The sequence below is a fragment of the Procambarus clarkii genome, chromosome 10 (assembly GCF_040958095.1).
Source record: "Procambarus clarkii isolate CNS0578487 chromosome 10, FALCON_Pclarkii_2.0, whole genome shotgun sequence".
Taxonomy (NCBI): Eukaryota; Metazoa; Arthropoda; class Malacostraca; order Decapoda; family Cambaridae; genus Procambarus; species Procambarus clarkii.
The window spans coordinates 25,723,871-25,736,175 of NC_091159.1; the positions used below are offsets into that span (position 1 = coordinate 25,723,871).

Genomic DNA, 12,305 nt, shown 5'->3' on the forward strand with positions numbered 1-12,305 from the left:
ACTCAATGCTCCAAGACAGTCCTTTCAGTACCACCCCAGAACTCCTTCACCATGATGCCTCAGGGAGGAACAAACAATAATTTACAAATGAGAGGCATAAGGCTAAGAGATATTACACACCAAAAACAAAAAAGAAACTAAACTAAAACAAACGTACTTGAGACAGGTAATGTCATGATGACAGTACAAGAGGTAATAAGACACCAAACCCCAGGAATGAGCCATGTCAAGAGGAAATGGTTTTTCACTATAGATGCTCTAGACACACCACAGATCTTTAACACCAACTGATATTCACCAACAACAGTGCTGTTGGTGACATTGAGGGGACTTGACAAGGTGGATAAGGACAGCTTCTTTAAAATGAGAGAAAGTAGAACAAAAGGACATAGATGGTAGCTGAAAATGCAAGCGAGTTAAAGAACAGTAAAGAAATATTTGTACCCGGTACAGGTGGTCAATAATTGGAATACACAAAAAGAAGAAGAAGTGTGGTTGGACATGTAAATGCCATGTCCAACCACAATTTTAAAGCCAGAGTTGACAAAAAATTTGAATGTCAGGAAAGTTAAATTATAACACAACAGGTACAACATGGCTAGACCTCACTTCTCCATAGTCATTGTTAGGTATGTACCAACACCAGTATCACTACTAGACACACCACCAACATCAGCAATACAACCACCACCAATGACACGACCAACACCAACGACACAACTACCACCAATGACACAGCCAACACCAACATCAGCAACACCACCACCACTAACATCAGTGACACAACTACCACCAATGACACGACCAACACCAACAACACAACCACCACCAATGGCACGACCAACACCAACGACACAACCACCACCAATGACAAGACCAACACCAACGACACAACTACCACCAATGAAATGACCAACACCAACAACACAAACCACCACCAATGACACGACCAACACCAACGACAACTACCACCAATGACACGACCAACACCAACGACACAACTACCACAAATGACAGGCAACACCAACATCAGCGACACCACCGCCACTAACATCAACGACACAACTACCACCAAAGACAACCCTTTGTCATTTCCTTTACCCAAAACGCTGTGCGTATTAGTGGCTTTAGGTATTGTATGTGCTAGTTCTATCTATAAATCCAACATTATGTTTGTAACTCATCTTCCATATATGTACTTTTACCTGAATAAACATTTTGAATTTTTTGAACCAACGCCAACATCTGCAACACAACTACACGTACCACCAATGACATGACCAACATCAGTGACAATTACCACCACCACGGCCATCACCATGGGGAGCTGGTCGGCCGAGCGGACAGCACACTGGACATGATCCTGTGGTCCCGGGTTCGATCCCGGGCGCCGGTGAGAAACAATGGGCAGAGTTTTTTCACCCTATGCCCCTGTTACCTAGCAGTAAAATAGGTACCTGGGTGTTAGTCAGCTGTCACGGGTTGCTTCCTGGGGGTTGGAGGTCTGGTCGAGGACCAGGCCGCAGGGACAATAAAGCCCCAAAATCATCTCAAGATAACCTCAACCTCAAGATAACCACCAACACAACCACCACTTTTACAAAAACTGTCAGCCAATCAATCATGAAAAATACATACAGGCCTCATGTTGTTTGACACAACACTTAGAAGTTGAACCCATGACACTTAACAAATCTATGTTCAGTTGAGTAATCTCCAGTATAGTATCTCCCAATTGCCAGTGTGCTCTAGATAAGATGCTTGAAAAAGATTCCTGCTATGCTATTACAGTGTTTTCCTGACCTGACTGGTTCAGATAGTGCCCAGAGGACCAGTAGAATCTTCTCCTAGCAACAAGCTGTGTGTCTTGTTCAAAAAGGTATTTTTAATGTACTGTAATTAAAGCCCGATTTTTGGTTTTTAGGTCTATGTAACCTGTTTTTAATATATAAGACATGTTACCAAATAACAGCAAATAATAAGGCAAAATATTTATTGTCTAGAGGTAGATGAAAATTTAAAAATAAAACTTACTTAAAACCATCTGTGACTACTGTTTTTCCTCTTCATGCATATATGTATGCGGACAGCTCTAAAAGGTACACTATACGATTGTTTTCTTGATTTTTCCAATTATGACGACGAATATCTGGGTTATACATCCAGGCCCCGCATGTAATGGATGGATGGATACTGTAAAATACACAATGAGTTTAAAAATATATTGAAAATATATTTGTATTGATATAATTAAATTGGCCTATATAAGACCTACGTCTTATATAGGTCTACCGTATTATCTGTATAATGTAAAGATGTCAAGTTTTTATGTAGTGCTGAATTTATTATCAATAAAAGCTAGGCCAAGTAAACAGTTTTCATATCGAGAGTAAGAACTGTAGCTTACATCAAAGATTATGTTAGCAAAATGTTTCAGGTAAAGAAGCCAAAGTGTTATGTAGTTTAATAAATCTCAAGTAAACTGTCATTCCTAATTGTTATACAATACTGGTATCGTACTGTACACTATAATGTAAAGTATTCGATGCTTAGATGCAAAATGGCCGAGTGCAAAACATTAACGATCAACTGGATTAAGAGGTGAAGTTTTTTCCAAACTGGATTAAGATGACTTTAAGAGGAAAATAAGTTGCTGGAAAAAGATCAACTGCTTGAGTGCTTGTAGAATGCAGGCAGTAGAAGCATGCTAAGCCTCTGTGTGGTCAGATTTCATAAACTTTGCAGGCTGAAAATACGTGTTGGCAACTTGTAAATCTGTAATATAAAATAAAGATGTGCTCATGGATAACCCTGATTAAGGATAAGGATGAAAAACAAAACTCTTGTTATGCTCATCAAAGCACTGCAAATGGTAGATGAGTGTCATGAATAATAACAAGGTACTCAAGTTTGGTTATTCGAAGAGTGGAATAAGCAAATGAAGAGAGATAACCAAGCTTTGTTTTCCACAGGGCCAACAAGGAATTGTAAGAGAAAATTAAAAATTTTACTTGAGGTTAATTTTAAAGATTTCTACGTTGGTGCTTTAAAAACCTTAATCTTTGGCACTGTTCGAGAAAAACACCAAAATAACACATCTAAATTATTGAGATGTATGAATATCATCAATCCGTATTCTCTGGAGTACAGGCGAGTGTTACAAAATAACTTAAGTGGAAAATATTAAAGAACTGGTTCCAATTCTATACATTGAAATAACTCCTTACAAGACCAGGAGGTAAAATGCCCCTGTTCAAATGCAGAGGTGCAATGGGTACGCAAAGACAATTCTGTCAACATTACGGGCCCAAGACTGTTCAACATTGTCCCTCTATACATAAGAGTCATAACTAGTCAACTTTTCAATGATCAATTGATAACTTGATGATGTGACCAATACTGTACTTTCTAACCTGATGTGTGTGTCTTATGAGAATAACAAGGATAAAAAATAATATTTAAATTATCAAAATAAAGTCTAAAATATAAATTTTAGTTTTTTCCTTTCAAGCATATGAAGAATCCACAAAGTTTAGGCAGATAGACCAGTAGACCCCTAAGAAGGATAATACTGTGCAAGGTGTAATATGATACATCTGGAGGCTGGCACAAAAAAATTATGTTTTGTCTCTGGACACAAAAAAACCAGAGTTGAATGTAATGACATGCCATTTTCTGGGTGAGCCTCGGAGGCTCCCTGGAGCTATCCGATTAATGTGATACCTTGAGGTGATTTCAAGGCTTAGCGACCCCGCGGCCTGGTCGTCGACCAGGCCTGCTTGATACCTTAGACCGGGGCATTAGTCTATGGAGTTCAGCCTACCAGGGACCAGAAGCCAGAACCTGGTACCCTCAGAGAGGTGCAGGGAGCAATGGCCCTAGAAAACCCCTCTGTGGTTGGGGTTTTTCCTTATCTGCCATCAACTAGTGTTGGGCACCCAGACAGGTAGCCATAACAAAACAAACCCCACACGGTAAGAAAATTACAACTACAGTACTCTAAAAACCGAAAAGAGAGGCAGAACTCCCTCCAATCCCAAGGAAACAAGGAAACATGCAAACGTCACACTCCACTGCCACGCTGCTCGTCCATGCAGCCCTCCCCGTGCCGGCTACCTAGCACTCCAGTTCAGAAGCTAAGCATCAAACAATGTGAAAAACTGCCGATGAGAAGGAGGAAGGGTTACCAGGGAGCCTCCGGGGCTCACCCAGAAAATGGCATTTCATTACATGCAACGCTGGTTTTCTGTGGGGAGCCCATACGGCTACCTGGAGCTACATAACCAAAGACAAGGAAAACGAGGGACTTACCCGGGAAGCGGCCACAACATACTCCTCAAAGCAAAGTCGAGACAACTGGCTGCAACCTGTAACCAGCTTGCGGCACGGTACCATTTCAAATGGAGACATGACAGAGACCAATAGGCTCAGCAGCCTGCACACCAGTTAATTGACAGCTGACAGGCAGGACCAAAGAGCTGAAGAGCAACCCCCTACAAGCACAACTAGACAAGTACATTCCCTATAAAATATTAAGGGTAATATAAATGGTGGTCATGGGATATAAGACAAGTTGACATGGAAATTTCAAACACAAATGAGCTAAAAAATATACAAATCTTATGGATAAAATGGTAATCAACAAGTGAAATGCACTTCAGAAGTTGCTGGCCCCTTCTATCAACAGCTTCTCTAACATGATACAGAAATAAAATAAGATACTGAAAAGCACGAGGTACAAATACCTAGGGCGGCGTGGCCTAGAGGGCTATATCAGTCCACGTCGACACCAACAGGTGAGCACATAGGCCTAGTCATCACAACCCAGCTGATCCAGCACCTTCTGAACGATCTTCTTTGTTTTATTCTTCCATCTAATTGTTTGCTTAGACCAGGTACAAGTAGGCTTCTGTAAGTCAAATACAAAAATCAGAGACAATGTTTAACCCAAGATCATTAACACTAATGGGGTTATAAATTACACGTCAACCCGGCTTAATTCCAACTCATTAGGTTCAGTAACGTGTCCTTGAACTCGGAGTGTGTCAACTTCTGCCATGGACTATAAATCACTATTGAAACTCAAAATCAGGCTAAAATAAATATATAATAGCTTAATTGTTTAATTTAAATACCAACAACAGTAAGTTAGTCCAAATCGAGTGCAGAAGTCTTGCGAATCATAAGAGAATGATTGTGTGCAGAAGAGGCGTGCTGGGAGAGGGTTCCAGGGCTGCCATAGCGTACAGAGGCTCACTATAGGGTGTTTTATGGCGGCCACATAGGATCCGAGCTCCTATACTAGCAGGGTCGGCGAACTACACATTCACTCTCTTATACCTATACCTCACAGATGCCAACTGAAAACAATACATAATCATTAGTCATTCGCGTAGCATATGGGACGTAGGACCTTCACGTAGATCCCAGGCTAGGCCAGGAAAACAAAGTAATTACATGGATATGAAGAGCTTATAGCAGCGGGCCCAGACGACGCATGGACAGGCGGAATGTTCATCCCCCGTCCGATTCCCTCAACGTTTTGACTTTATGCTTATCTCACTTGGTCTGTTGAAATGATCTAGCCGATTATTCTGAAACAATTGGAAGCTTTGTAATTTTAAAAAACGTTTTTTTTATATTGAGTTGGTCTGGACGGTTAATTTTTCCCTGCTGAAAGGGTAAAGTGTGAGAGTGCAGAGTCGGAACACATCGAGGAGCTCTCACGGAGTACACCGCTGTTTGGACACTCGGTTCTCTGCCTAATTTCGTGATTTCGTCATGTCTTGGTGGACTGCTTCCAGGTGGAGGACATGCAGATGACCTGGGCGAACTGTGTGTGGTGTCAGAGGTGCAACTAGTGCGTCAAAGTGGCTCTGGCCACCGATTCTTATGAAGACTTAGAATATGATGTCTTCTCAGAGGCAAAGCTTTGTCAGTGAGAGTGTAACAAACGGCCAGAGAAAAAGGTTTTCGTCGGGTTCACCGGATTGTCCTCACTTGCAAAAGAAAATTTGCCGACAGACAGACATGATGGAGAGTCAAAAACTAGCTAATTTCTCAGTTGCTCCCAATGGTGTTAGTAAAACCACGGTCCTCGGGAAGAAGCAAGGGGCAGAAAAGAAGGTCTTGGCTATTAAGAACTTTAAAGGTAAGACAGCAGGCCAGTTTTCCTTGCCTGTATGGTGTATGAGTTGCAATGAGCTATTAATACAAGTTTAATTACAAGATGAACAGTTGTATATCCTAGACAATATGGGGTCAAAGTTAAGGCTTGGGAGTATGTGTGTGTGTGTGTTTGTAATTCAACATATCAACACAAGTTGTACACAGATTTTCTTGCCATTGTTTTTGCCATTGACTAGTGGAGATGACATGGTCCTGCTTAAATATTTAAGGCTAGTTGCAATCGCTTTTGCTAGAGTGTGATGCGTAATCTGCTACTCATCAAAGTTTGATTTATACTGACAAAATATATAACAGCTTGCACTGTTTAGATGTAAACACAACAGGCCTGTGTTCGCAGTGTTTAATGTGATCTGAAATCATTCCTTAAACGGTAGGAAACCAGATTAATAGTTTGCCAGCTGTCAAAGTTTGGAGTCCCTGTTGGTTCCTGGGTGGTGTTTGTGACCCTTATCTCTTGAAGCATTACGGGACCATATTACACAGTAGACTTAAATTCTCTTGAAAGAACTCGATATAGAATGTGAAACTTAATTCCTAAAGTACTTGAAGTGTGTTACCAGGAATCTGTGCTAGGGAGATAGATTAGGAGAGCATACTTGACATTCTTGTAGGACAAGGGGAAGTCCAATAAAAGTTTATAAGTGGGTAAAGAACACTTACAAAGATGGATGTAAACAAAGTCTTCAAGTTATCTATCCGGGTCACAACTCATAACAGTGGCTATAAGCTGGAGGAGATTGGGTTCAGGAAGTATATGGAAATGTACAGAAGTGGTTAGGGAACAGGATGGTAGATGAGTGGACTAGGTTGCTAGCCAACATCAAGACAAATGGTATAGCTGTCTTTAAATATAGACATAATAAATACATGGGGAAGATTGGTTGGAACTAAATGGAGGCTGCCCCCCCAATTGGGATACAAGACCTGCTGCAATGACTCCTATCTCGTGTTATTTTCTTATGGAATAAATTTCCATCTAGCCTTGTTGAGGGTTAGCAATTTAGCTTTAAAAATAGGATTGATACAAACGTGAAAATGGTTGGATTTAAATAGGATTAGTTATGAATACACTCTCGTATGCCTGCATCAAACATATTCAAATTACTGTACTTAAGTCAGTATTCAAAGGAACTTGAGTTACTCCTGAGAAAGTGCTGTGGATTTTTCTGATATGGTCAGCTTTCCAATAATGTCCAGAACAGTAGTAACCTATAGTGTGTAGTTGTACCACATATGAACTCTATATAATACAGATGTGTATTTATTTAGATTGATAATGCAGTTACCCACATATTGCTAAATGTAACCTAACCTATCCTAACCTAACAAGAATACATTAGTTCCAAAATTAGGAGGAAGTCATTTGTTTGATATACAAGCAGTTCCCCAATTACAGATGAGTTACGGTCTGAGACTGTGTTTGTAAAGCATTTGTTTGGAATATGGAGTGAGGTTTTCTATAGATGCAATGCTATAAGTGGGAGATGCGTTCAAAGGCCACCAAAAATCTTCACAAAACCAATATGTTTGGGACACATAAAAAAACACAACGTTATTTACATTTAATGAAAGAGTTATCCTGCTTGTCAAAGTTAGCTGTTTTTGAAGAGAAGTGGTATAAATAAATGAAAATACCTGGCACTGCATTGGTGGTCCACCATTTTGTAATTGACTTCTGTAGTAAATGCCGCCCCACCCTCCTATCTCCAGCCCAGGGCCCCACCCCACCAACAGAGCAAACATGATCAAATTATAGTATATGAGTGTGGGTCATTGAGAACTTGAGGCCACTAGATGTCGGGAGTGTGTCACACATACCTGCCACACACCCACACAAACCTACACCCCCCATGTACTCCCTCCCCCAAACTCTGCTACACCCCCCACCCATACAATACTGTATTCCATGTGGCTGCTGCATGGACGTTTGCATTGAGGCAAAATTTAAAGGACACTCCTGTGAGTTAGTACTGTACAACGATTTTATTCATGAAGGGGGTACATGGTATGTCGGGAATAATGCCAGTATGTAGGCTCCATCTCCAAATAATGTTAAGGACCTGGTAATGATGGTGGCTTTTTGCAGGAGGCGTAAAATGTTTTATCAATTCAGTGTTACAAAGAATTTGTCAGAAAACATTTGTGTTTGTGTACCACATTGGTAATAAATCTTAAAATATAATAGTCCATGCATTATTTTAATTTGTCCTGTAATGCAGTTCTTGAAGGTGGATTTAAAAGAAAAAATACTAATAGAGCCTTATAAAAAAAAAGTGATACTAACTTTTTTGCAGTGCTGAGTAATGTTTCCTTGCATAAAATCATGTTGATGGTATACAGTAGTAGTTATAGTAGTATTTCCTTCCTGTGTGCATAATACACAAATACATAGTGTTCGAATTCATGCTTCTAATGGGTGGTGAAGTACAGTACAATACTTGTTTTAAGATTGTAATGTATCTTCTGTTGTTAATGCAGAATATTTGTACGATCTTTAATCTGATAAAATATTTGTAGCAGGATGGCATGATTGGACTAGCATCCAGGTTTGATCCCACTGTTCCTTCCACAAATTTCTTCATACAGCTGTAGATACATCATGTTATTGTGATTTCATTGTGTGTCTTTCCTCTGTTATCTGGTAAACATTCTTTAATTGCAGTGCACAACCAACCAGCCGTTGACCACATTGCCGAATCCTGGCGATTTTTGAGGGAAGCGGTGGTTGCCATTCAGGAATCAAGAAAGTTGAGAGATAACCTCACGCAGGAGGATCTTTATCGATATGTAGACAACCTTATTACACAACGGCCTCCAGCATTACTTTATGCTGACCTTAGAGGTAGGTGTTTTATCTGGTAAATGGCTTGGTCTATATAAGCCATGGTTATTCTTTCATCTTTTGGCCCTAACTTCAAGAAGTTGCAACTTCAGAATTATGCATCATAATGTATTCAATACTTTGCTCATTGAAAGCAATCAATTTGCGATAATAAACAACTAATTTTCCCTCATATGCACTTCAATAGCTTTCTGGGCTCAGATCTGGTACTACAAAGCAAGCTAGCTTCTGTGACCCAACCTAACCTACTGGAAGCCAGGATCAGAGTCTACTTTTTGCTATAAAGCTTGTAGCCTGGGGATCAGATTGAACCATTCCTTCCCCCCATATCCCCCCTCCCTTCCTTAGGAAAGAAAATTATTAGTGCAACAAAACATATGACTGGTTGATGGCAATTACTCCTCCAAGATTATTCTTTTTTTATTTATTTAATGACACAAGAGTTCTTACATTCTTGTAAAGCCACTAGCACGCATAGTGTTTCGGCCAGGTCCCTGATCCTAATTTTCCCCAGAATACATGGATATTTCCCCGGATTTTTGTTTTGCTATACTATTCATGTTGCTGCAGGGGTAAATACCCTAACCATGATGTGCTTGACTGCCACCAGATGGTAGCTAAGGTAACCAGCAGTCTCAGCTAGCCTGCCACATCACTCCAGTGCTGCCTTACAAAATCCCTCAACCCTATGGGAATATGAGAAACAGGATGAAGAGCTAGTGGGAGCCCACTAGAAAAAGGCATTTCATTACATTTAATTGTTCATTTCTGGGAGAGACCTATCACCGCCCTCAAACTCCTGAAGCTCTATCTCAATGACATTCAGCTATCTCACATTAGAGGAAACCATATGTGGTTTAGAAAAGGTGACTGGGAGTACCCAGAAAAACAGAAAAGGTAGACTGGGAATACCCATTAAAGAATTTCTACAGAGAAGAGCCCAGAAGTAAAGAATGTCAGCTGCATCCCAAATGCATGAGTGCAAAACAAAACATTCATATATATTTAGCATTTTGCAAGTCCATCTACTTGGACTGGACGGTAAAGTGATGGCCTTGCTTTTCTGTGGGGAGCCCCTACGGCTCCCTGGAGCTTATCGGGCTAATGTATGTTATATTAGACTGGGACATTAGCTAAGGAGTTCAAACCTACCAATGGGACCAGCGCCAGAACCTGGCCCCTTCAGAGAGGTTTCAAGGAGCAATGGCCCTGGAAAACCTCCTTGTGGTTGGGGTTTTCCTTATCTGCCATCGGCCGGGGTTAGGCACCCAGAAAGGTAGGCATAACAAAACAAACCCCACATGGTAAAAAACTAAAACAAAAAACCAAACAGAGAGGTAGAAACTCCTACAATCCCAAGGAAACAAGCAAACATCACACTTTACTGCCGTGCCGATCGTCCGCGCAGCCCTCTCCGCCCCGGGAGGGGGAGGGGGGAGCCCCGGACCTACCGCGCTGGCTGCCTAGCTTCAGTTCGTAAGCTAATGTCAACCGGGATAGACGCTTCTCTGGCCTCAGTTTCCTAGGCGGTGTTTGCCTCGTGTGGCGTTCACTGCAGTGTGTTGTGTTGTGCGGTGGCCAGGAGTACCTCATCAGTGCCGGGGCTGCATGCGCTTAGTGGCTTACTTCCCCCAAGCGCCCTGTGAGTACTGCCCCTGCGTGACAGGGTTATCTTCCCTGGGGCGTTCGGGAACCATTCCCGTAGAGGTTCTTGCTGCTCGGCATTTGCCTCGCCCTTGGGGCCAGCTGGGGCTTAGGGCCCTTGTTTGGCCTTGGGTAGGGACTGGTATTGTGCTGGTTAGGGCGTCATGGTGTTGTGCGGCCTGCCACCTAAACGGCAACATGTTGACTCTGGAGACGGTGTACTTTTGCGGGGGTTTTCTTTTGTTTTTATTTTCATTTGCCTGGTGGGGGTCTGCCTAGTGTGGCTATAGTTCCATTGGTAGAGTTTGATGGCCCTCTGCTAGGCCCCCGTGATTATACACGTTGCAGGGGTTTTCATTGCTATCCTCTACCCTCTTGTTATTTTTGGGTTTCTTAACCGGTTAGCAACACCTTGCCCGGGCTTCCCGTAGCAGTCAGCCTACGGGCCCTGGAAACCCCTTTCTGGGCTCGGTGGACCATTGAATGTGTCTTCCGGGTTCCAACCCGTCTTGTACGGGATCATTGGTTGCTGTGCCCTTGTCTCTGGGTGACAGTCGCCACTTTTACCTCCGTCATGCTGCCTGTTGAGTCATTGACACCTTGACCCGGAGTCTTGCGAGAGAGATTCTCTGCTTGTTCTCCAGTACTCTCCTGATGTTATTACTGTTCAGAGTTCAGGCAGCATCCATGTTCCAAGCTAGGTTAGGTTGCTGCAACACGCTAGGTTGGTTTCCCACTCAGATGTCCCGAGGCCGCCTCATTTTGGTTAGGTGCTGTTCGCCCCTTTCCCTCCCTGTTCCCAACTCTGGACCGTCTGTGGGTTTCGGGGTCGGGGCGAGGTTTAGTTGGGGCCGAGAGACTGGCGGTTTTCGGGGGTTGCCCCGTTCGGATTGGGGACGGAGGTTTTCGAGCCTGTTCCTCCTGCCAAGGCTTCTGGGTCTTACCAGCGGCCCTTTCTTGCGGCCTTTCCCATGGACTCTTGCTTTTCTTTAAGGGCGGAGGGCTTGAAGGACGGCTCTGTCCCGGGGCCTCTGTTGCTGGTTCCCGGGGCTGTGGGGGATGCCTGCTAACAGTTCTGGGGCGGTTTGCCCCTGCCTGGGTTTTCTGCTTTTGGGCAGAGTTTTTCGCCCATCCAGTTTGCTTGCTTCCCACTTTTGCTGGCGTGTTTTCGTATCTTTTGCGTCGGTCACAGCCCTCTGTTCTGGTGGCCATTTTCTTCTGCCGGTTTCCCGGCATGGCCACTAGGGCGGCGTTGCGGTTTGTTTACATGCGCCTGGGTGTGCGAGCGAGTGTCTTGGGTGAATTTTAAACCCTTTTTCAGGGGTTTTATTATCCTGTTGTCGTTTCTTTGCTTTTCTGGTGTTTTCTGCCCATTTCCTGTTCCTCTGGGAACGTTTGAGTGTTGATTTTACACCAGGTTTTCCATTTTGGGCTCGGTGTCCCTGGCTGTTATGCTTGCTCCCACACCTTGTGCCTCGGTTTTTGGTCTATTTTGACCGTTTCCCTGGGGGTTCTGTCTGGGGGCTGTGCTTTGCCTTTCTGTGGTGTATCTTCTCCAGCAAATGTGGTGGTTTGGGCTCCCCCTGGTTCGATTCAGGGTTCCTTTGGGTTCTTTGGTTTCGTTCCGGAG

General features: G+C 42.9%; 2 protein-coding genes across 8 annotated transcripts in view; one reads left to right on the forward strand and one right to left on the reverse strand.

The window, feature by feature from the left end:
• Positions 1 to 5,595, reverse strand: part of LOC123746358 (pseudouridylate synthase 1 homolog) — a 75,388-nt gene extending 69,793 nt beyond the window's left edge. For 5 of the 7 annotated variants that reach the window (XR_011227982.1, XR_011227981.1, XR_006771505.2 and 2 more), the window contains exons 1-4: positions 5,458 to 5,548; positions 5,136 to 5,360; positions 4,746 to 4,909; positions 2,035 to 2,193 (exon numbers count right to left, since the gene is read on the reverse strand). Coding sequence is in view for 1 of the 7 variants with exons in the window: in XM_045727848.2 (XP_045583804.1) it covers positions 2,035 to 2,044 (10 nt within the window). In the remaining 6 variants the exon portion in view is untranslated. Of the gene's footprint in view, positions 1 to 2,034; positions 2,194 to 4,745; positions 4,910 to 5,135; positions 5,361 to 5,457 lie in introns of all 7 variants that reach the window. The other 2 variants (XR_006771502.2, XR_006771504.2) reach the window with 2 other exon arrangements.
• The window catches only part of Cul4 (cullin 4), a 35,107-nt gene continuing 28,178 nt past the window's right edge, over positions 5,377 to 12,305 (forward strand). Inside the window, exons 1-2 of the mRNA XM_045727821.2 lie at positions 5,377 to 6,151; positions 8,852 to 9,031. Of these exons, the coding sequence (XP_045583777.1) occupies positions 5,908 to 6,151; positions 8,852 to 9,031 (424 nt within the window). The 5' untranslated portion in view covers positions 5,377 to 5,907. The remainder of the gene's footprint in view (positions 6,152 to 8,851; positions 9,032 to 12,305) is intronic.